Source organism: Mastomys coucha, unplaced genomic scaffold, assembly GCF_008632895.1.
Source record: "Mastomys coucha isolate ucsf_1 unplaced genomic scaffold, UCSF_Mcou_1 pScaffold5, whole genome shotgun sequence".
Lineage (NCBI taxonomy): Eukaryota > Metazoa > Chordata > Mammalia > Rodentia > Muridae > Mastomys > Mastomys coucha.
The window spans coordinates 98,296,102-98,317,697 of NW_022196911.1; the positions used below are offsets into that span (position 1 = coordinate 98,296,102).

At 53.3% G+C, this 21,596-nt stretch overlaps 1 protein-coding gene across 10 annotated transcripts in view; it reads right to left on the reverse strand.

Annotated features, from left to right (window-relative positions):
• Nucleotides 1-562: 562 nt before the first annotated feature.
• Hdac5 (histone deacetylase 5) overlaps nucleotides 563-21,596 on the reverse strand; it is a 35,084-nt gene continuing 14,050 nt past the window's right edge. For 7 of the 10 annotated variants that reach the window (XM_031350812.1, XM_031350810.1, XM_031350816.1 and 4 more), the window contains 24 exons: nucleotides 11,990-12,249; nucleotides 11,742-11,886; nucleotides 11,546-11,660; nucleotides 10,916-11,046; nucleotides 10,599-10,745; nucleotides 10,394-10,506; nucleotides 9,940-10,071; nucleotides 9,536-9,758; nucleotides 7,453-7,664; nucleotides 6,944-7,228; nucleotides 6,135-6,306; nucleotides 5,373-5,506; nucleotides 4,943-5,063; nucleotides 4,585-4,634; nucleotides 4,314-4,421; nucleotides 3,962-4,017; nucleotides 3,751-3,838; nucleotides 2,451-2,570; nucleotides 2,137-2,234; nucleotides 1,878-1,996; nucleotides 1,372-1,505; nucleotides 1,036-1,120; nucleotides 768-933; nucleotides 563-684 (listed from right to left, as the gene is read on the reverse strand). In XM_031350812.1, coding sequence (XP_031206672.1) covers nucleotides 645-684; nucleotides 768-933; nucleotides 1,036-1,120; nucleotides 1,372-1,505; nucleotides 1,878-1,996; nucleotides 2,137-2,234; nucleotides 2,451-2,570; nucleotides 3,751-3,838; nucleotides 3,962-4,017; nucleotides 4,314-4,421; nucleotides 4,585-4,634; nucleotides 4,943-5,063; nucleotides 5,373-5,506; nucleotides 6,135-6,306; nucleotides 6,944-7,228; nucleotides 7,453-7,664; nucleotides 9,536-9,758; nucleotides 9,940-10,071; nucleotides 10,394-10,506; nucleotides 10,599-10,745; nucleotides 10,916-11,046; nucleotides 11,546-11,660; nucleotides 11,742-11,886; nucleotides 11,990-12,249 — 3,254 coding nt within the window. In that variant the 3' untranslated portion in view covers nucleotides 563-644. Of the gene's footprint in view, nucleotides 685-767; nucleotides 934-1,035; nucleotides 1,121-1,371; nucleotides 1,506-1,877; nucleotides 1,997-2,136; nucleotides 2,235-2,450; nucleotides 2,571-3,750; nucleotides 3,839-3,961; nucleotides 4,018-4,313; nucleotides 4,422-4,584; nucleotides 4,635-4,942; nucleotides 5,064-5,372; nucleotides 5,507-6,134; nucleotides 6,307-6,943; nucleotides 7,229-7,452; nucleotides 7,665-9,535; nucleotides 9,759-9,939; nucleotides 10,072-10,393; nucleotides 10,507-10,598; nucleotides 10,746-10,915; nucleotides 11,047-11,545; nucleotides 11,661-11,741; nucleotides 11,887-11,989; nucleotides 12,250-16,881; nucleotides 16,902-18,938; nucleotides 19,055-21,596 lie in introns of those variants that run through there. The other 3 variants (XM_031350817.1, XM_031350818.1, XM_031350819.1) reach the window with 2 other exon arrangements.

A 21,596-nucleotide genomic window follows, 5' to 3' on the forward strand; every position in this document is an offset into this window, starting at 1 on the left:
AGGTCCTCCTGGCCCCTCCTAACCCAGCTGCATACCACCCTGTACCCTCTGAGCTCCTGGGGTACCTAAGAGTAAGAGACAAAGAAACCTGGCCACAAATCTAACGCCCACATTCTGGGCACAAGTCTTCAGTGATGAGGCCAGAGAGGAGAAGGGTCTACAAAATGCTGAGTGGGACAGAGGGGAAGGGGAAGTATGTGGTGGACGCCTAACTTCCCTCCATTCTGTATCTTAAATGGTAGTAGATCATCCTGAGGGTGGAGAGGGGCAGATTTCAAATTAAGGCATCCCCCCAAAAGCCGGCCATAGCCCAGGCACCAACTTACTGTTGTTCCCATCTCGGGCAGCTCCAGAGTTGGCAGTACTACCTGGAGCACTGTCCACAGTGGAAAAGAAAAGAGTGCAGGGAATTGGGTATGGGATACAACACGGGCAAAGTGGATGCTGCACCCAATGCCCCATAGAAGGAATGGAATCTAAAGCTGACCCATGGCCCATTTGGTAAGAGGAGGGCTGAAGCTTGGAAGGGGGCGAGGTTGAGAGACCCACACGGCACACGTTGTTGAATGTGTGACTTTTTGTTTTTAATAGAAAAAATAAACAAAATCACAATGATGAAGCCCAGAGGGATGGGGGCCAGGGTGTCACAGGGCAGGCTCCTGCTCCATGGGCTCCTCTGCCGGCCTGTGGGGACAAGCACAGGGAGAGCACTGAGTAGAGAACATTACGTTAGGCCAGGGCAGAGGGATGGGGGGTGAGCTGCTTACCTGGGGCTGTGCTCTTGAGTGGCAACAGCCTGGGCCTGCTCAGCCCCCACGGAAAGCAGGGCCATGGCGCTCACAGTCTCGGCCTCCTCTTTCTCACCTGTCTGAGCCTCCCGCAGCGAGCAGCCCAGACCAGCCGCAAACCTCTGTACACAGCTCCAGTGTTTGCCTACACAAGAGGGACAGACAGGTTCAGGGAGAGCAGACTGACCCATAAGCCCGGCCTCCTGGGCAGGTTGAGATATGAGCCCCTCTGCCTGTCCCCACGTACTCTGGATCTCGATGACTTTCTCTAGTGTGGCAACTGCATTGATGCTGGGCTTTTGCTGCAAGACTGCTTCATCCAAGGGCTGCAGCTGGCAGAGAAAGAAGAGCAGGCTTAGATTGGGATGAAGAGTGATGCTTAGCTCTCTGACTATCCCCCATTCAGCCCAACATTCCTGTGCCAGCAAGCACAGGCTTTTGGGAGGAAGCCCTGGTCAGAAAGCCTTCCCTGGCCAAGTATTCTAGGACCTAAGAAAACCTCAAAGATCCCAGGGAAGTGGATGTGCCTGCTGAGCCCTCAGGCCCCACCTGTCCCACTGTACCACATCTGTCTCCCACTCACCTCCACGCTGAGCAGAGCCGAGACACAGGCCTCAGAGGCATCACAGATGGCGGTCAAGTCGTGGCCTCCCTCCAGGGCCAGCACCACCCGGCCCCCTGCCAGTGTCATGAGCTGCCTGGTCAAGTGGCCAAAACCTATGCACAGATAGAAGGAGGAATGGTAAATTGTAGCAAAGAAAAAGAAAGAAGGAACAAACAAACATCAAGAAATGAGATAAATAGCACAAAACACAACAGGGAAGTGAAATGTCAGTAAAGTTAACGGAGCACAGGCTAACATGGAATGTGTCTGGATCCTCTAAAAGCATCTCCAATGGTCAAGGCCAGAAAGCTCCACTGGAAGACACTTTGTTGCTACTCCACTTCTACCTGGGACCCACAGGAGGGCAGGCAGAGGCATGGGCAGAATTAGCAAGATGGCTCCAAGTCTTGCTCCTTGTAATGCCAACTTATTCTGTCCTGTGTACCTCAGTGTTCCACACCCTCCCAGACCCCTAGTAGGCTCACATCTGGCGGTGACAGAATAGCCACCCAGTGGAGACAGATGTCCTTCAACAGCATCAAACCCAGCGGAGACTAGGACGACGTCAGGTGAGAACTCCTGGGCAATGGGCATCACCACTGTCCTGTAAAGGGATGGCCCAGGCTGATGCCAGCAGAGGCCAGGCTGTGCCGCCACGCTCTGTTCTCCATGTAAGCCATACCCCTCTACCACCTCCTGCCAGTTCAGGGCCCCACCCCTCCTTTGGCCCTTCTCAGTGCCCACCTGAAGGCTGTCAGGTATTCCACATCTCCAATGGGGGGATCCACACCTCCTGTCCACGCCACATTTACGTTGTACCCCACACCTGGCCCTCCACCAACCTGGTGGTAAGGTAGGAGAGGTTGCTATCACTGCCTGGTGACCCCAAACACTGCCCCAACCCTTGCCTCCTACGGCAGTCAGACCTGTGTGGTCCTCCCACCAGGAGCCCTCAGATGTCACAGGGAGCAGCACCACAAACAGATCTCTGTGGTTTCCTGCCAGGTCCTAGCCTATTACCTCCCAGAAGGACTCGGAAGGAAGCTTAGGCACTGTACCTCTTCAGGAGCCCCAGAGCCTGGAAAGAAGTTCCCATTGTCGTAGCGATGCAGGGAGATGTAGAGCACAGAGGGGTCGTTGTAGAATGCTTGCTGGGTGCCGTTGCCATGGTGAATGTCCTGATGAGGAAAAGGGGAGGGTGCTTTGGGCAACAGTCTAAACTCTAATCCAAAGCTTAGCATGCCAGCTGTTCCCCACCCACCCTACCATTAGCTCTGAAGACGAGCCCACCAGTGGCTCCGGGTCTGTGACACTGAGTCCAGGCTCTACAGCCATGGGATGAATATGGTTTATCTCCCTGCAGAACCCATTCCACTGAAGTGCAAGGGAAACTCAGGCTGGTAAGAAATTTAACACAGGCAAATAAATTCTAAAGCAGGATCCAACATTTACATGAATTTGCTTTATTTCCAGACAGGATCTCACTAGATAGAGCAGGCTAGCCTTGAACTCTCTCAATTCTCCTGCCTCGGCCTCCTGAGTGCTGTGATGATAACTGTGCATCACATCTGAACACAGCAGTTTCTAAACCAAAATGGAGTCTCAAAAAATTCTACCATCGCTGATCAACTGCCTAGTGACCCCTGGAGCCCAGTGGGCAGTGTGTGGGATTTTCCCTCTGTGATGGCAGAAGGTAGAGCAGCACCCACAGCCTCAGGAGCAGAGGAGATGTGGCTAAACCCAAACAGTGTCCTCCCTAAGAGAAATGCATAACTACTATGCACTGCTAGAGGTGGCTGGTTCCTGGCACACGGTGTCCCCTACAGGAAGGGCCAGGAGGAAAATGGCTTTTGGCAGTACTGGAAGCATCCCTGTCCCCACTGCTCAAGTTAAGAAATCATCTGGCTGTTGGAGGCTGCTAGTGGGAACACAGAGTAAATAAGGCTAAAAGCTGGGGTCTAACAGGGAGGAGCCACCCTGCCGCAATGAAGGACCCTCCTAATGATGAAGCAGGAAGGCTATAAGGTTATCAATCAGAGCTAGAGAGATGGCTCGGAAATTAAGAGCACTGACTGCTCTTCCAGAGGTCCTGAGTTTGATTCACAGCAACCACATGGTGGCTCACAACCATCTGTAATGAGATCTGGTGTATCTGAGGACAGCTACAGTGTCAGCTACAGGGTATTTATATCTAATAAATAAGTAAATCTTTAAGAAAAAAAATAAGGTTATCAATCTATGAGGCCAAGGACTGGGTCCTAGTGCCACCAAGAAGTGCCCGGAGGTGGGGCACTTCTACAGGCCTCCGCTGCCATAGCTCTGCCCTTCCCTGCCCAGGAATCCCAGCCCACTGCCTACCCAGTCCACGATGAGGACCTTGCCCACGCTCAGCTTCTGCTGCAGGAGTTTAGCTGTGATGGCTACGGAGTTGAAGAAGCAGAATCCCCTGAGGGGTGTGGGGAGAAGAAGAGAGCAGGGGCTTCAGCTTGAGTGATGTGAGGTTTGCTTCAAGTAAAAGACAGGAAGGGCCAATGACAGAGGGTACGGGTCAGGTCAGAGTGCTACTCACATGGCTGTGGACTCCTCAGCATGATGTCCTGGGGGCCGGATGATAGCAAACCCATTCTGAAGTACAAGCAGAAGGACAACAGTCAGGAAAGCCGTGTGGCCAGGGACAGGGTGGACAGACTCAGGAGAGAAACACAAGCCAGACAGTGATGGGAAAGGAAATACACTTTTATAAACGCCAGCTGCAGGCCCCCCAGGCAAACAGCTGTCTCTCCCCTGCAGATAAACACAGGAGTCTCAGGCATTAGTGCCTACTTGGTCCCTCGTGACCCTCACACCATGGCTGTCCCTGCAGCTTCTCCCCTTCTTAGCACTCAAGATATTGCAAAGGACAACGTCTCCTATACCCTTACCCTGAGCTCTCCTGCAGCCACCTTGAAGGCCAGCTCCACCAGGCAGCCCACTGCCATTCGCACGGCACTAGAAGAGTGCATCTCATTCCACACAGTGTCACTGTCCACCTGCAGGGGCAGGAGATCGGGCTTCAGTGTGCCCTCTGCAGGGGGGGAGGGGAGGAATGGGAGTGGGCACCAGAGAGCAAGCCAGCAGCCATGGGGATGAGGGAGGAAGGGGCCAAGCTGGGAAAGCCACTTGCCCACTCCCACTCCCACATATCCAACTCACCCCAATGCCCCCACAAGGCAGCATGGCATACATCTTCTGGCTGATGGGGCCTGCAAGGCAAAGAGATGGAATGTTCTGAAAGGTGTCCCAGTTGCCAGTTTGCATGAACTGCATGGTCCATGCCAGCTTAGAGCCTCTATCTAGCTCCTGTTCTGGGGAGACGACCTACCTCTATAAGCAAATATATCACCTACCACCATCAGGTCCACCTTACGCCTGTCACCCTACAGTATGTTCAATCCGTATCTATGCTAATGACACCCACTAGGACCACTGCCTACTCTGGCTTGGTGGTCTTTAGGACAGCGCTGTCACACTCGGACTGAGGGCACATGTGAGACCATGTCCTGCAGCTTACCAAGCAGCTTCTTGCTGTCCAGCTTCTGCCGGTTAAGGGGGCTGGTCCCATAGAGCAGGGTGTGGTACTCAGAGTGCACAGTCTGGATTTCATCCAGTGTGGCTTTACGACCCCGGATCCGCTGCCAGAGGAGGTCAAGAGAGGCCAGAGAATGTTGACAAGGCTCAGCTCTCTTGACAACTACAGTCCAATGCTCACAGAGCCAACTTCCTGGAGAACTAAGGGATTTGGAGTAACTATGCTCTGACCCTTGAGAGACACCCCCTTCCCCTACTCCAGGACTCTCCCCCAGGTTAGCTGGGGACCATGAGAGAAGCAGACCACAAGGGATGGAACTGAGGAAGTCTTAGAACTGACTGGAGGGCTAGGGCATGGGAGGGCCTTTGCTAGGAGAGGACCACTCCTAGCTGAAGGCAGGGGGTTCCCTCACCTCACACTTGCTGAGCAGACCAGTTTCCTGCAGCCGGGACCAGATGCTCTGGATGCGGCCAGCATGCTCTGGGTGCACGTGTGTGTTTCCGCACATACACTGATGCTTCAGCATGAACGTGTCATAGACCACACCTGAGCCATAGACCCTTGTGTCAGCCAGAACTGTTCTGAACCCTAACCCACACCCTTACCTCTGGCCATCCTAGCTATCCACCAGCACCCACCTATATACCCTCTTTCCTCTCCTGAAATTCCTCTTTAAACATAGCCTGGCTGCCACTGGTCCCAACCCTGCCCTCTGCGTTCCCTCTAAGGTATGTTCCTCCTTCCCCAACATGCTGGCCTTTGCACTGTTCCCCACTGGCGAGACAAAGTTATCCTCAGCAAGTCTGGGTCCTGTCAGAATCCAGCATGTGGCAACCTCTTCCAGACTCTACTGGAAGGCTTACTGTCAATCTTACAGGGGGGAAGGTGGACAGAAAGCTAGAAGAGCAAAAACTAAAAGAGACAGTGGATCCCACCCAAAGCTCCAGGACTGGTGGGGAGTGTGGGGCAGAGAAGACAGTGCTGCCCCGGGGAACAGGAACAAGGCTGCCCACGAACAGCTGTGGTGCACAGGGAAGGTGAAACCACCCCCCCCAGAGGGAAACTCTGTGCAGTATTGCTGAGGATCTGGGAGAAGAAAGCCCGCCATCTGGGGGAGGGGGTGGCCCAAGAAGGGGCCCGGGGCAAGGATGGGATGAGCAGTGTTAGGGCTTGCCTGTGGTAAAGAGGTGCTTCACTACAGTGGGTTGGTCTGTGGGGCTCTTCATGCTCCCAGGAGCAGCAGGTGAGGACTGGGTGCGGCCCAGGGCCTGATGAGGCACAGTGGCCAGGCTGAGGGGTGCCTGGTACACCTGGAGGGGCTGTAACTGCTGGGCATCTGCGAACAACTGGAAAGGAGTAGGAAGAGGCCTGTGTAAGGCTCAGTCTGGATGGGGCTGAGTACAGGGCCCTTTCAGCCTCCAGAGGGCCCCCAAGTCTCCTCCTTCCACCACTTCCTCCCACCTGCTCCCTCTAGGGACAGGAGATGCTCCAGGCTTGCCATCTCCTACATGACAACGGGAAAGATGGGGGATGTGATGAGTCACCCCAAATAGTAGCATTGAGGTAAGAGGCTGCAAGGGGCGGGGGCGGGTGGGGGCGGGATGAGTCAGGCCTGAGGGCTTGGGGCTGTGTCCGCAATGAATGGAGCACACTAGGCTCAAGGCACACTGTAGTAACAGTGGGGGCGTGTGTGTACACATGCGCGCAGAGACCAACGCACAACCAGCAACGCAGGCACAAACGCAGATAGATACACACAGACTACGTGCATGCACACCGTTAAAAGACAAGGGCAGTCACCAAGGGAGACTGACAGACAGGCACAGCTCAGAGACCACACAGGAGCCCTCCCACTCCCTCCTGGTCTCTCTACCCCTCTTTTCTTTAGAAGGCTGCTCAAGGCCTGGCAACTGCACCACTGGGAAACAACAATCAAGAGTGGAAATCAGAGAATGAGGAATGATGATGGCAGGTCGGGGGTACCTTTTTGTAACCAGCACTGGACTCCTCTAAGTCGGGGCCCTCATCAGGACCACTCTCGACACCCTCATCCTTGACCTGAATGCAGTCCTCCTCTTCCTCCTCCTCTTCCTCCTCCTCCTCCTCTTCTAGGTCTTCCTGGGTGCTCTCACTCTCTGTAGAGCCTTCCCGGGGCATGGTCAGGGCACCGTCCCCCAGCAAGGCCTCCTGCTGTTCCGTCAGCTCCTCCTCTGTCTCCTCAGGGTGGGTGGTGGGCTGCCTTGATAGCTCCCCAGTTTTGGTAAGGATCTGAGAGAAGAAAGCAAGTTGTGTGGGGATGGGGGTGACCATGGCAACCTCTAGCCCAGGTAGGTCTATCCTTCTCTCCCTCTCCCAGGCAGGGACCTGCCCACACAATTCTATGTGAAGTGGAAGCCTTGAAGCGCCCTGCTCCCCAAGCTCAACCCCCATGTGTCTTGCCAGCCTGGGTGACTCCTGGGTAGCCCAGGACGTTGTTGCTACTCTGCGTGTACCTTGCCCAGCTGCATCTGCTGCTGCTTCTGCTTCTCTAGGAACTGCTGGTGCTGCTGCTGCATGACCAGCTGCTGCAGGGCCTGGGGACTCTGCGGCAGTGGGGAGGACTGAGTGCGGCTCAGAGGTCGGTGCCTCGGGAGCTTGCCCACCGTCCTCATGCTGGTGGCCACACGTTCACCTGTCACCAATGGGGACTGCCCATGGAGCGGCACTACGGAGGCAGAGAAGGGGAGTAAGCACTATTGGGGGGGCACTCTGCCCCCGAGGCTGAGCCCCATCCTCTCTCCTCCTTATAACCTTAACAGTGAGCACCAGCAAGCCTCCCTAGGGTCACCCTCCTCTCCTTTGGGTTTGCCAGAGTGCACAGGCAGTCCTGGGCTCACCACACATGGGAACCATGACTAGTTCTCTCCAACTGCAGCAAGACATCCCTGCCAAGAGACTTTGCTGAGACAAACAGGCTGAGAGTTCTAGGCCAAGGAACCCCTAAGGACGTTGGCCGGTACTAAGGGCTGACTGCCTAATGCTGTACATCATCAGCGCCATGGACCATATGTGGTCGAGCCCTGGAAGCATGGCCTAAATTGACATGTGCTACTCATGTGAAACATACATGGGATTCCAAAGCTCAGCATGAAACAAAACCAGAAATGATAAAAGTGTTCTAGATAGAAGTTAAATATATATTATTAGATTAATTCTATCCATTTCTTCTTCTTGTTTTTTGCTTGTGTATTTGTTTGTTTGTTTTGATACCGGGTTTCTCTGTATAGCCCTGGCTGTCCTAGAACTCACTCTGTAGACCAGGCTGGCCTCAAACTCAGAAATCCACCTGCATCTGCCTCCCAAGGCATGTGCCACCACTGCCCAGCCTTCACCCACTTCTTTCTTTCTTTCTTTCTTTCTTTCTTTCTTTCTTTCTTTCTTTCTTTCTTTCTAAGAGATTTATTTATTTATTATATATGAGTACACTGTAACTGTCTTCAGACACACCAGAAGAGGGCATCAGATCCCATTACAGAGGTTGTGAGTCACCATGTAGTTGCTAGGAATTGAACTCAGGACCTCTGGAAGAGCAGTCTGTGCTCTTAACTGCTGAGCCATCTCTCCAGCCCCCCTCCACCCATTTCTTTAAGGAAAAAAAAAATTTTGTTGGGCTCCGTGGCATCCACTTTTAATCCCGGCAAAGTGCAGGTAGATCTATGAGTTAGAGGCTAGCCTGGTCTATACAGTGAGTTTGAGGCCTGCCAGGGCTATATAATGAGACAGTGTCTCAAAAAAAATAAATAAATAAAAGGAAAATAGTGTGTATATGACGTATGTGTGTGTACGTATGTGTTCATGTGTATGGGTGCAGCAGGGCATGTGTGTGTGAGAGGATAGCCTAGGGTGACAGTCCTGGCCTTTCCATCTTGTTTAACCTAGCATTTCTCACTGTTTACTGTCATGTGTACCAGGCCAGCTGGCCTGGGAGCGTCCAAGGATTCTCCTATCTCTGCCTCCATCTCACCGTGGGAGTCCCTTGTGCGGCTGTGTCTGGCTTTACATGAGCACTGGAGACCTGAACTCAAGTCCCCACAACTGGCGTGGCAATCAGTTGACCCAGTGGGCCGCCTTCTAAGCCCTCTATAAAGTTTTTAGATGTGGCTACTAGAAAGTTTAGGTCACAGCTACGGTTTGTAGCTGGGTGCCTATTCTATGTCTGTAGCCCCAGCCTGGATTACTGGAGGCTGGGGAAAGGAAATAGTCATGAGTTTGAGGCCAACCTGGGCTACACAGTGACACAATAACTCAAGACAAAACCTAACTCAATAAACCAAGGATGAAATGCATTATTCCTTCTGGTCAGCTCTGCTCTGGGATATGAATGAACTCGGTAACAAGGACAAGTTCTGTCCACTGCCTGGCATACCAATTGTTGGTACCTGGTGCTTTCAGAATGTGGAAGAAATCACTGATATGGCTGATAGTTGTGCTAGGGCTGGAGAGTAGCCCTGGCTCCTTTTCCCTAAGAGACAGGCCTGACTTGAGACCCCGTAAGAGCCAAACACTCCCTCCCAGGCACTCCGTTCACCTACTCACCCGCTATGAGCGTGCTCTGTTGCCGGGCCTGCTCCAGCAACAAAACATGCTGCAGCAGGGAAGCGTGCCCATGGGGGCTTGTGTCGCCCTCCAGTGCCACTCCCAGCAGGCAGCCAGGGATGGAGGATGTGCTCATGAACTTGCCGGTCAGTGTGCCGCTCTGCCGCAGGGACTGAAGGGCCTGCCTCTCAGCCTCCTGCTGTGTGGACAGCTTCGGGGAGGCCTGGTGAAGTTGGAGGGTGATGACAGGTAAGGCACAGACTGATACTAACCTGTCTTGCCAACTTCAACCAGCATCCCTCGGGTACTCTCTGCCCTCCCACCAGATCAGGTGGAGCTGTCTCAGCTCCCTTAGGGCCTTGGAAAGGTCAACGTCCCAGCTAGGATATGTGCCCTGTACTTACGGTGAGGTGCGAGTTGGTAACAGTGACAGTGGCCTGCAGCCCTAGGGAGATGTTGGGTAGAGAAGGAGACGTGTAGAGGCTGAACTGGTTTGGGGAACTGTCCAGAGGGAGGGCCCGGTGCTGGGGGATCATCTAGAGGAGCAGTCGGGAGAGAAGAATATGAAGGAGAGACAGCCAAGGAGGGCAACCTAGGCCAAGGCCAAGGACTCTGGTCTCTCACTCCCCGGACCTGAGCCCCAAGTGGGGAATGAAAGAGATCAGAGCCCTTCAAGAGCCTGTGGGACAAGTCTCTTTTCAAGGCAACACATCCAGGCAAGAACCCTCCACATGTACAGAGGCATCTTGGCTGAGCCCTTAGCTAGACCAAAGAAAGAGCCAAACTCCTCCTTCCAAAAGAAAGCAAGCACCTCTGCGCTCCCTACCCCACCCTCGGGCCTCAGTCCGTCCTGTATACCTCAGTGGGGATGTTGGGGACTGAGCCAGTAAAGCCGTTCTCAGCGATGGTGCTGTGGGAACTGTTGGGAGAGCTGGGGCCAGAGCCGGGCGCACTGTTACACACGGACGACACTACAGGAGAAGCAAGTGGCTGGCTGTCACCTGGGCCTGCTTTGAGCCACCCCTCCTCCCAGACCTGCACCGTTGGGGAGAGGAGATCTTACCCCCAGGCCCCGTGCCTGTGATCTCAACTGCTCTCTTCTTAAAAGTACTAATAACAGTGCCATCCTTTCGACGCAGGAGGGGGCTGCTTCTCCTCTCCGCTACTTTCTGTTTTAGCCTTGAACGGACTTTTAAGTTAGGTTCCGAGGCTGGAGAGAGAGTCGTGGGGGCTCAGGGTTCATCTACACAGAATCCTGAAGCCCAGCCCAGCCTGGTCCAGGGCACCTCTGAGCTGCAGCAGCAGCGCTGCCCTTTGCACATGCCCACCTCTACCCTAGAAGCCACCCTAGAAGCCACATTCCTGGGAGCCAGGACTTACCTGTTTTACGGAGGGGAAAGTCATCACGGCTGTCATAGGGCCCAAGCAAAGGCAATTTGTAGGAGGGAGGCGTCCCAGGAGGGCCGCTCTGGGGAGGGGAACTCTGGTCCAAAGAAGCATGGTGGGCTCCCCTGGGGTGGGGTGGAAGCAGATCTAGGTTACTATAGACCCCCCTGACCACTTACCCCACGATGTGCCACCTGATAACTAGTTGTTTGGTTTGAGATTTTGTTTTTATATTTTGGTTTTTTTTTTTTGAAACAAGGTCTCATGTAGCCCAGGCTGGCCTCAGACTTGCTATGTAACCCAACCTAGCACTTGAACCCGTATCCATTCTGCCTCTACCTCCTGAGTTCTATAACTACAGACATATGCTACCACACCCAGCAGAGCAAAGTAGCTATGGGAAGACCATATACATGGAAACCCTTCATGGAGCTAAGGTTGTATATTACAGAGAAAAGACCATGGACCCTAGGAAGGGGAAGAAGAGAAATGGGATGGGGAGCTCCCCTCCTAGAATAGACTGCAGGACTATGGTTGCAAGGCAGGGTTCCCAAAGTTGTCCCTATAACCAGGCAGCCCCTGAGCAGGACCCTTCTGTCTACCCTTGTCCCCCAGAGCCATTACCAGCATTTGGGGTGCTGTGGGAGGGAATGGTTGAGGCCGCCTGGCGTGGGCTCCTTTGACTTGGACAACAGGAATTCCTGGAGCCTCAGCTTTACCTCGGTGCTGGCGATGGCACCTACGGGACAGGGCACAGCTGAGCCGGGTGCCCGGAGCTGGGGTTGTGGTGTGGTGGGGCCGAGGAGCCCACGGGCCTTACTCTCTTTGCTCTTCTCCTTGTTGCGTAGGATGAGCAGCTGCTGCTCCAGCCGCTGTTTCTCCAGCTCCTCCTGCCGCTGCTGCTCGCGCTGCCGCTGCTGCTCCAGCTCCTGCTGCCTCTTAGCCGCCAGCATCTCCTGCTGCTGCTGCAGTAGTGCGGAAGGGGGGGAGGGCAGAGGCAGTGGTGAGCCAGGCCCAGGCAGGGTTCAGGGTTGGGCCTCTCATGGCCCCTGAGCCCCCTTTGCTCACCTTGAGGTGCTTCTGCAGCTGCACTTCGTGCTGCCGGGTCAGGTGGTCATGCTGTTTCTGGAACTCGGCAAACAGGAGCTGCTTCTGAAGCTGCTGCTGCTGCTTGAGCACCAGGAGCTCTTGCTGCAGTTGCTGTTCCCGGAGCGCAGGGTCCATGGGGCCCGCCAGAGCCCCCCGAAGCTCCACAGGGCTGGGGCTACCTCCACCTCCACCCCCCATGGAGCTGGGCATGGCTCCTGGCAGCACTGGCTTCACCTCCACTGTGGGCACAAAACACACAAGGGTCAGGGGGGCCAGCCCCAGACTTCTCTAGGCCGTGACAGCCTGGCCCCAGGGCCCAACAGCCTACCAGACAGGTCCACTAGACCCTGAAGGACATCAGTCTCTCCACCCACAGATTCTACATTCCACTTTCTTTAGGCAAAAATGAACTTTAATAAGAGACTATGCAACAGGGCTACAGGGAGGGCCAGCCAGCATGCACAAGGCCTCAGGTTCGAGGGGGAAAAAAAAGTACATATGCATGAGTGTGAAGAGTGACTGCCAAAGAGTGTCAGGACTCAACACTGGATACTGTCAGTGACAGTCAGTACTAGGCATTTTATATGCATGCCCCACTCATTAAACTGCACAGTAACACACCCGTTTGATTCTATTATTATTACTTGTTTCACAAATAAGGAAACTGAGGCAGAGAGAGTTTTGAGTAACTTGACCAGACAACCAGGTGACTGAAGAACCATGATATGAATTTAATACACTTTCACTCACTGTCCCCTGCCTTGTCCCCACCTAAGAGAGAAGTAGAGATCGGATCTATGGTGACCTTCCAGACAGCTTGTCCTCTGTGGGTCTCTCAATCTCATCACAGCCAGGGCAAAAGAGGCAGGTTGGGAAGGGGGGAAATGCAACAGGCATGAGGGGCGAGATGGGAAGAGGAGGCCTTAGGGAAAGGGGTGCAGGACTGCACCAAGCCAGGGACAAGATGGGACTGGGAGCCAGCCTGGCTTCCTCTGGTGGATTATCTCCTTTCAACAGTTTTATTGTAATTACCCTGAAAATGCCGCTATATATAGAGTAAGCCAAACAGCAGCTGTGTTGGGGGGAGGGGGGAGAGAATGGGCGTGCAGGGAGGAGGTGGGAGGAGGAGACAGGAAAGGAAAGGGAATCAGACAGGAAGAAGAGTGATGGGGGGGGAGCGGGGCGCGGAGCTGTGGCAAGGGCCTCAGTCTCCAACCAGGGGAGCACCCCCTGAAAAGAGAAACGTGGTAGAGGGTGGTTCTGAGGTCCACATGGACACTGGGCCACAGAACGGGAAAGGTTCCAACTGGCTTATGGGAAGGTTGGGTCTTGACCTGTTGATCTCTGTGCACTGCCCTCTGGCCACTGAATGTCATTCCACATCACTGCCCAATAGTTTCCAGGACAACAAGGCAAACACCATACCAGCAGGGAGCCCCAAGCACAACCCATACCCCACAAAGCCATCCCACAGCTAACAGGAAGGGGAAGGCAGGATACCACTGCCGGGGAAGGAGGAAGCGAGAAAAGAGCTGTACTGCCAGCTCCTCTTATTTCTTCTCCACGTCTTCAGAGAAAAATCCCATGTTCCCTAACTCTAGCCCGGGGAAGCTACACAGGGATAGGAAGATAGTACCCCAGCAAAGTGGCCCACTGCATCCCCAGCCAAAGGAGAAGACAGAACCCTGATGTCCATCCTGATGGTTGCCAGTGCTCAGGGCTCTTCCTACCCTCACTCCCCTACACCTGAGCCTACATCAAGAGTGGGAAGGGTAAGTAATGGTGGGGACTAAAAGAGACCCAGACCGGCCCCTCCCCTTAAGTGAGTCCTCAGAGAAGACAGCACCGAAGGGCATCACCAGGCCAGGAGCAAGCCACACCATCTTTATGTCTAATATGCCTGGGAGACACCCTAGAGGGGTGTGCGTGCGTGCGTGCGTGCGTGCGTGCGTGCGTGCGTGTGTGTGTGTTTAGAGCCTGAGCAAGATGTCTCTCAGTACCCACTCTTCCCCCAGCAGAAGCTGAGCACATTCCTCTGTGGTTTCTCTGTCAGCCACACTGACGACTCTGTGGCCACCAGGCCAGAGCCACATCTGCAGGAGTGGCCAGATGTGGCCAAAAGGGTGGAGTCAAACACAAAGACATACACAATGCCCCCACCCAACCCCCATCCCCAGGCACACAGTCTCTCACTTTCCCTCTATCCCACGCCCTGCCCCAGCACCCACATGAAGGGTGCTCTACACCAGAGTGAAAAGTGGGTAGTAGTGACGGAGCTGGAGGCCTGTCTCTAGCCTCCCCAGCCCCCGCAGCATTCAGCAAAGCCCTAAGCTATCTGGAGGGCTATCGGTTCCTAGCCAAAGCTGGCTTGGTCCTGAAATTGAGCACTCTAGCAAAAAAGTGGACTGGCTTCTACCTAGTGCTTTTTGCAGTGATAGAGCTGCTGGAGCTAGATGCTAGCCCATCAGTCCATGAAAGGGCAAGAGTCTAAAAGACCCTCGATCCCAGCAGATAGCTCTGCCCCAAATTTGGAACAGTGATGGGCAAGGCTATTGTCTCTGGCAGGAGCCTTACAGAAAAACTCATGTAAGGAAGACTCTCCCATTGCTAGCACTGCTGAGATGCCTGGCTATGTGCTGCAGTGGGCACCACAGCCCCATCGGTATGCACATGGTTCTGCCACATAGCCTTGTTCCCATATAGACAGGAGTCAGGAGAATGTTAATTTGGGCCCGCAAGCAGTCTGCCAGGCTCTGCCAGGTAGCAACCTGGCTCCTTTCAGGAGGGAAGCCAGAGAAGAAAGGAAATGGGGTCCCCAAAATGCAGTCTGCCTGGCACAGAACCTAGAGCCTGGCTGTTCTTGGCATCCCCTTAAGGATCTGTGCCCTCTGCCAGCTTGGCAAGAACAGAGCAGGTGACAGCAGCTGCCATTCAAAGGAGGCATTAGGAAGGGGAAGTGGGTGTGTCAGGACAGGAAGAGGCTCTTGGTTGCCTCCTGGTGGACCTAGGAAGGTTGGAGAACCTTGGGAAAGAAGACATGTGACATTCACTAAGACGACTGAGAGCTCAGGCTAGCAAAGACCCCTGAAAGGCCATGATCACATGGGACAGCAAGGCCCTAGGTCCTTATTTCACCCGTCGCCACCCCCACCCCAGGCCTGCTGCTGACCTGCATAAAACAGAGCCAATATCAGGAACTTCCTGTGGAGAGAGTACCAGGGCTCTGGGGACAGGCACTGGGCACCTACCCTCAGGACCCTTGCTCCCTCCAGGGAGTGGCAGCCTTAGGAACAAATTGACCCATGCTGCTGCCATGGAGAAGGCCCAGCCCAAGCATCCGGGTGGTCAGTGCCATCTGACCAACCATCAGCGTGGCCCTGTGCATACAAAGCTCTGGCTCAGAAGGAGCATATCTGCCTACCTCACAGGTCTAACTGGGCAGAGCCAACACCTTCCTGACACTCCCTTCTCACCCATGAGCCCCGTCAGCCCAGGTCCCTCAGAAGAAAGGACTAATGGGAGAACTATGCCCGCCGCCAGTTTGGACTTAGCCTAAGAATAAAGGGGTGAACTGGAAATTGCACACTATATAATCCCAGATACTCAGGAGGCTGAGGCCAGAGGATTGTGAGTTGAAAGCCAGAATGAGTAGCTCAGTGAGATCCTGCCTCAAGAAAATAATACTTTAATCCCAGCAATCAGGAGGCAGGAGACAGGTGGATCTCTGGGAGTTCAAGGCCAGCCTGGTCTACAGAGTGAGTTCCAGGATAGCCAGGGCTACACAGAAATCTTCTCTCAAAACAACAACAACATAATAATAATGACAAAACCCACAGGCAGCCATGGTGGATCATGCCAGCATTCAGAAAGCTGAGGCAAGAAGACTACAGTAGGTTCTAGGCCAGCCTGCGGTACAGAGCAAAACCAGTCTAGCCTGGGCTACAGAGTAAAGCCCTTTCAACAAACAACAAAAGCATGAAATTCGGTTAAAACAGAAGATCCCAGACAAAGGGATGCGGTCTCTAGGCAGATAGGGGGCTATGGATCACAAGCAACAGGTTTTGACAGTACCTTTGGGAACCAGGGCTCAAAGTAAACAGATCTAGCTCTAGCTACCCCAGAACAACAGGGAGGGGTTGCTCCTGCTCCGAACAGTCTACACGCCATGCTCCTCCCTCTCGCCTCCCTCTGAGACATCACAAATCAGAAGCCCAGGAAAACAAACCCTGACCAGCAGCGAATGCAGCGAATGTGTGCCTTTTACTCCACCAGGGAACCCTGGAGCAGTCCAGGGTTTGAACACACCTAGAAGGCCCGAGATACTTATCTCTGAAAGACCCCTCTCCAGGAGCCACTGAGGTAAGAAGGAATCTAAGCCAAGGGAGCATTAAACACTCAGACCGAAACAAGACCTGTGCAGACAATCTCTGACTCTGTGGAGGGAGCTGCTGTGCCCTGAGGGCACAGGGTAAAAGGGTCCCTTGAGACCATCTGTTTCAGCCCTCAGCGACAGGCTCTGGAAACCATGCCTCACAGAGAAAGGGCAGTTCAGAAGACCCCACAGGCTAAGGAGCAGCAGAGCTGGGATCTGAACCCAGGTGACCTGGCTCCCAGTATGGGCAGGATGTTTCTAAGCACAAGCATGCTCAGTCTGGCTCCACTGTGGAATGTCATTCCAGACAGCACAGGTGGGGAAAGGCCACCCAAGAAGACAGCACAGGGCACCAGTCAGCACCCCAGATAGCCTAGACCTGTCTCGCCAACAACCAGCAGCTTCTCAAGAAGACAGCACAGGGCACCCACCAGTCAGCACCCAGGTAGCCTAGACCTGTCTCGCCAACAACCAGCAGCTTCTTTAAATGTCTAATTACCTCGTCTGTCCCTTGGAGGATGGAAAAAGCCTCTTGTCCCTGTCTTGGCCTTGAGAGAATTTGGAAGGAGGCAGGGAACACACTTCACACTCCTCTCCCCATGACGCCGATGACCCCTCCCCACTGAGGACGGTTTCCCATGATCTATTTCTGTGCTCTTACGTGACTAGGGAGGCCAATTGAGGCTCAACAGGTTCTACGGCAATTCCGACGGCATTTCCACATGTGCAGGCTCGGCATGACTCTCACCTAGCAATTTGCACGACTCGTCGAGCAAGCAAACACCATCATGTAATGGTTACGAGTGAGGGCTCTGGAGGAGATGGCACAGGCTCAAGGAAGCACCACTTGTTAGTCAAGGCTCCAGGCGCCTCCCCATGCTTCATGCAAGCATCTGCAAAATGGAAGCAGAGCACCTACCTCCCAGGTTGCCAAGCCTGAGAGAATGCATGCTGGGGAGTCTGGCACAGGGCCTGGGAGATGGCAGAGGAGCTTGTCAGGGCTACTATTAATGGCTCCTGGAGAGAGAGAGAGAGAGAGAGAGAGAGAGAGAGAGAGAGAGACAGAGAGAGAGAGAGAGAGAGAGAGAGAGAGAGAGAGAGAGAGAGAGTGTTCTGGTTTTGGCAACCTAGCAAAATCTATAGACTACTACTCAGAATGTTTCATGGACTTAGAATATACCACAGTGGCAAAATGCTTGCCCAATGTATGAGGCTCTGTGTGTGATCGTCAGCACCAAAATAATAACAATAATAAAATAATAACAACAACAACAGTGACAATAATAATAAGTTTCTAAAGTTCACAAAATAGCCAGGTGTAGTGGTATATGCCTATAATCCTAGTACTCAGTGTAAGACTGAGGTCAGTCTGAGCTCACTGCCAGACCCTGTCTCAAAAGACCAAAAACAACTCTGCTGAGTCCAAAGCCAGCCTTACCTACACAGCAAGTCTCAGGCTAGACAGAACTACACAGTCAGACCCTGTCCAAGAAATAAAATGATAAAACAAAACAAAACAAACAAACAAAAACAGTCAAATAAACTAACATTAGGAAGGCTGAGGCATGGTAATTCCCCAAGTTTAAGTAAGTATGGTAGATTTAAGGTCAGCTTGGACTACATAGAGACAGTCTCTCTCCTCTCTCTCTCTCTCTCTCTCTCTCTCTCTTTGTGTGTGTGTGTATGTCTCTCTCTCTGTCTCTCTCTCTCTCTCTCTCTCTCTCTCTCTCTCTCTCACACACACACACACACACACACACACATACACACACAGAGAGACTGGAGAGATTGCTCACTGGTTATGATCACAGTCTACTTCTCTAGAGGACCCAGGTTCACTAGCAGTTCACAACCATCTGTAACTCCAATCCTGGGAGATCCAATGCTCTCTTCTGTCCTCCTCAGGCACCCAGGCATGCACATGGTCCACAGACATAAAAAGCCGGCAACCGATCATAAACATAAAAGAGTTTAAATAAATAAATAAATAAATAACGTGCTTGCTTGTTTAACCAAATGTAAAAGCACACAAAATCAAATGTTTAGAATTATGTAAAGCCAACTTCACAGATCGCTTAAGCTCTGTGGATGCTAGGTTTAGACTCCTGCCACAGTGAGGTCTTAACTGTCATTCATGTTGTCTGAAGGTCACTCTGTGGACCTGTCCCATCAGAGCCTTTCCTATATACTATACCATGACCAGCAGCAGCTAGGTGCCACTGAAGGAGAAAGGGTTCTGGGAGTGGCGTCCTCTCAGCTCTAGGGCTCCAAGGCCAGCTCCCTGGCTTCACTGCCTGCTTTTTGCAGCTCAAATCTCAGCAGTGGGGTCCCTTCCATCCCTCCCCCGACACCCGCCAAAAAAAAATCGCCTGAAAAAAAATAAGCACAAGCTCTGGTCCCTGCTCGCCAGGCCCCCAGCTCTAAGCAGTCCCATCCCTGACTGTCCCCAACTCTAGGTGACACCTCTGCCCAAGGCTATTCTCTATCCTCCTGGGGCAAGGTGCTGGGAAGCCGTCAGCCCTTCCTCCAGCGAGACAGAAGCAACGTGAGACTGACCTCAGAGACCCTCAGAATGTCAGTAAGGAAAAGGCCCAGGAGCTCGGCAAGTCAACGCCCCCAGCTGCAGGAGGAGAAAGTGAGGCCACAGAGGGAGCAGGCTTGTCCAAGGTCACCTGAAAAGGAGGCAGAGGAGCCAGTGCTTAATCTAGACTCTCCTGGCTCTCTCTGCCCCGCTCCCTACAAAGCAAAAGGGGAAAGCCTGGAGGCTGGCACCAAATATAGCGAGAGATGCAACAAGGAGCCCTGGGGGTCCAGCAACCTAAACGAAGGCACCTGCGTAGTGCCAGCATACCAGAGCCCAAAGGTGGAAGGGCAAGGAGACAAGTGGCAGGAGGAGCTTGGAAAGCTGCAGGCAGGCTGAGACTCTGAAAGACCTTACAGGGATGCGGAATCCAGGCAGGGGCTACAAGGTGTGCCTGGAATCAACGCTGATCCTAGGTTGCTATCTAGAAGAGAAGATTCCCAACTCCCTACCATCCCAAGAATATCTGGGCACAAAAGCTGCAGGCAACTAAAAAGCACAGTAACCATGCAAAACCTGCAGTCATTGCTCCTACCTGGGGGGTGGGGGGTGGCAAGGGCCCCAGGGCAGATCTTGCTTGCATTCTCCATGCACAGCCCCGGCTTCAGTGTCCAGCAAGGCACCCTGTCCACCTGGCTGCTTGCCATTATCCCCCAATGAGTTTAGACACCTGCTCCTGGCATCTCAAAACATCCTCTCTCCAGACTGCCAGGCTGCTCGGAGTTGTATTTGCCTGTCTAGGACAGGATAACAGCCGCCTGCCTGCCCTCTGCATAGACCCTTCTCCCACCAGGGCCTTCCATGAAACCCGAGAGGCAGCCCAGACTCTAACATGCTGTACATCACAACTGCCAAAGGAGGAGTTTAAACGTTGCTTCTCCCGAGCTCTCCTACAGACTCAGAACCTGCCTTTGACCACATCTCCTAGACAATTCTGTTGCAATTCAAAGCCAGAGAACCACTGTCTCACAGTCCCTGAACTGCCTGGACTCATTCCTGTTGACAATCTGACAGCTGTTACAGCTGTGTGTGGACACGGTTAATCTGACTTCCTGTCTGGCAGCTGTGCAGAGGGGAAGGGGACAGCTGAGGGTCTCAAAAACAAGATGAGGTAGCAGGCCATGGGGGCAGGAGAGGCTGTCTGCATGGGAAAGCGTTTTACTCTGTTCTTGGGTGCTCATCTTCTTTTGAGCCAAAGCGCCTGCAGGGAGAGAGATAATTGGCCAAGTGGTTCCAAGTATTTGTGTGTGTGCATGTGTTGGGGCAGGGGGGGGGGAGGGGCAGGGGGGAAGAACTACTCCTAGACACCTCAGGAGTGGGGCCAGAATGAACCCTATTCTCTAGGAGCACAGACTTTGGAGGTACAGGCAGTCCTCCTACATAAGGTTGTACATGTTAGATACTGCAGATGGGTACCCAACTGAAGGGACAAACTGGAGTTTGTCCAGCCCGTGCTCTGGTTGCTAAGCCATAAGTCACTAGATCTAAGGACACACCCATCCAGACAAAGGACTATTTTTTATAAAGAAATGTGAGAGAAAGCTTTTGTGTAGGTTAACAATGGCCCCACACAGGCAGACCTGAGTTCAAATCTTAGTTCTTACTTATTCTGTGCTCTGGGTAAATTCTTTCACATCTCTAACCTTTCTCCGCTATGGGATGTGGATAATCCGCATCCTTCCTAAAAGAGATCAGTAAGGAAAGTCCCGAGTATCCTTGCTGCCTTGCAGATTACAGTATTAGTTCCACTCAAGCCCTGCCCTTCCTACCTTCCTGGCATCCCCACACCTACACATTCCTGACACACAGCCATGCTCGGAATGGCCTCAAGAGCCTAAATAGGAACAGCCAGGGAAAGCCCCGGCTGCAAACCTGAACCCTGTGGGATTTCCCAACATCCAGAGCACTTCTTTCCTGGCACAAACCAGATTCTTTCCTCCCTCAGCATGTGGGGAAGCCTCCTCTGCCACCCTGCCTTCTCCCAGGATCCAAGGCCTCAGCTCAACCAGAGATGGACAGTCAGAGCCCTGTGCTGGGCCACTGGAAATCCCACAGTGGAATTAAAGATCCCAGGATCCTCAAACTAGGGCTGAGCCTGGTATATGGAGGTACCCCCTGCACACAGGACAGGGCAGCTAGACAGAGACCCCACCAGTCACCCACCATGGAAGGGAGATCAAATTGGTCCCTTTCCCCTTCCTTAAGCACAAAGAACTTAGTGAGTGAGTGTTTCTCTCCCTCTTGAGCTCATTTACCCTTAGGTGCCCACTGGAGCTGTCTCTATCTAGCCACCAGGTCAAGCCCCAGAATAGCACCCAGGCATCCTGCCAGAAGGCGGGACCTCCACCTCCTCATCCAACACTCATTCATCTAAGTACCACCCACTGTGCTAGGTGTGTGTATGTGTGTGGGGGGTGTGGTATTAGCAGCCAACAAGACAGACAGCAGAAACAGCAGAAGCTGCCCCCAGATAAGAGTTCCTAGGACTTAGTGCTACAAGGGACAGAGAGGCAGCATCCTGGAAGGCCCCTTGGGCAGGGGACACCAGCGACACCATCTGAGAAAGCACCCCTGGAAACCGGCTTTGTCAGCTGTAGGCTTCTGTCTCTTCTCTGGAGACTGCTCAAGAAATT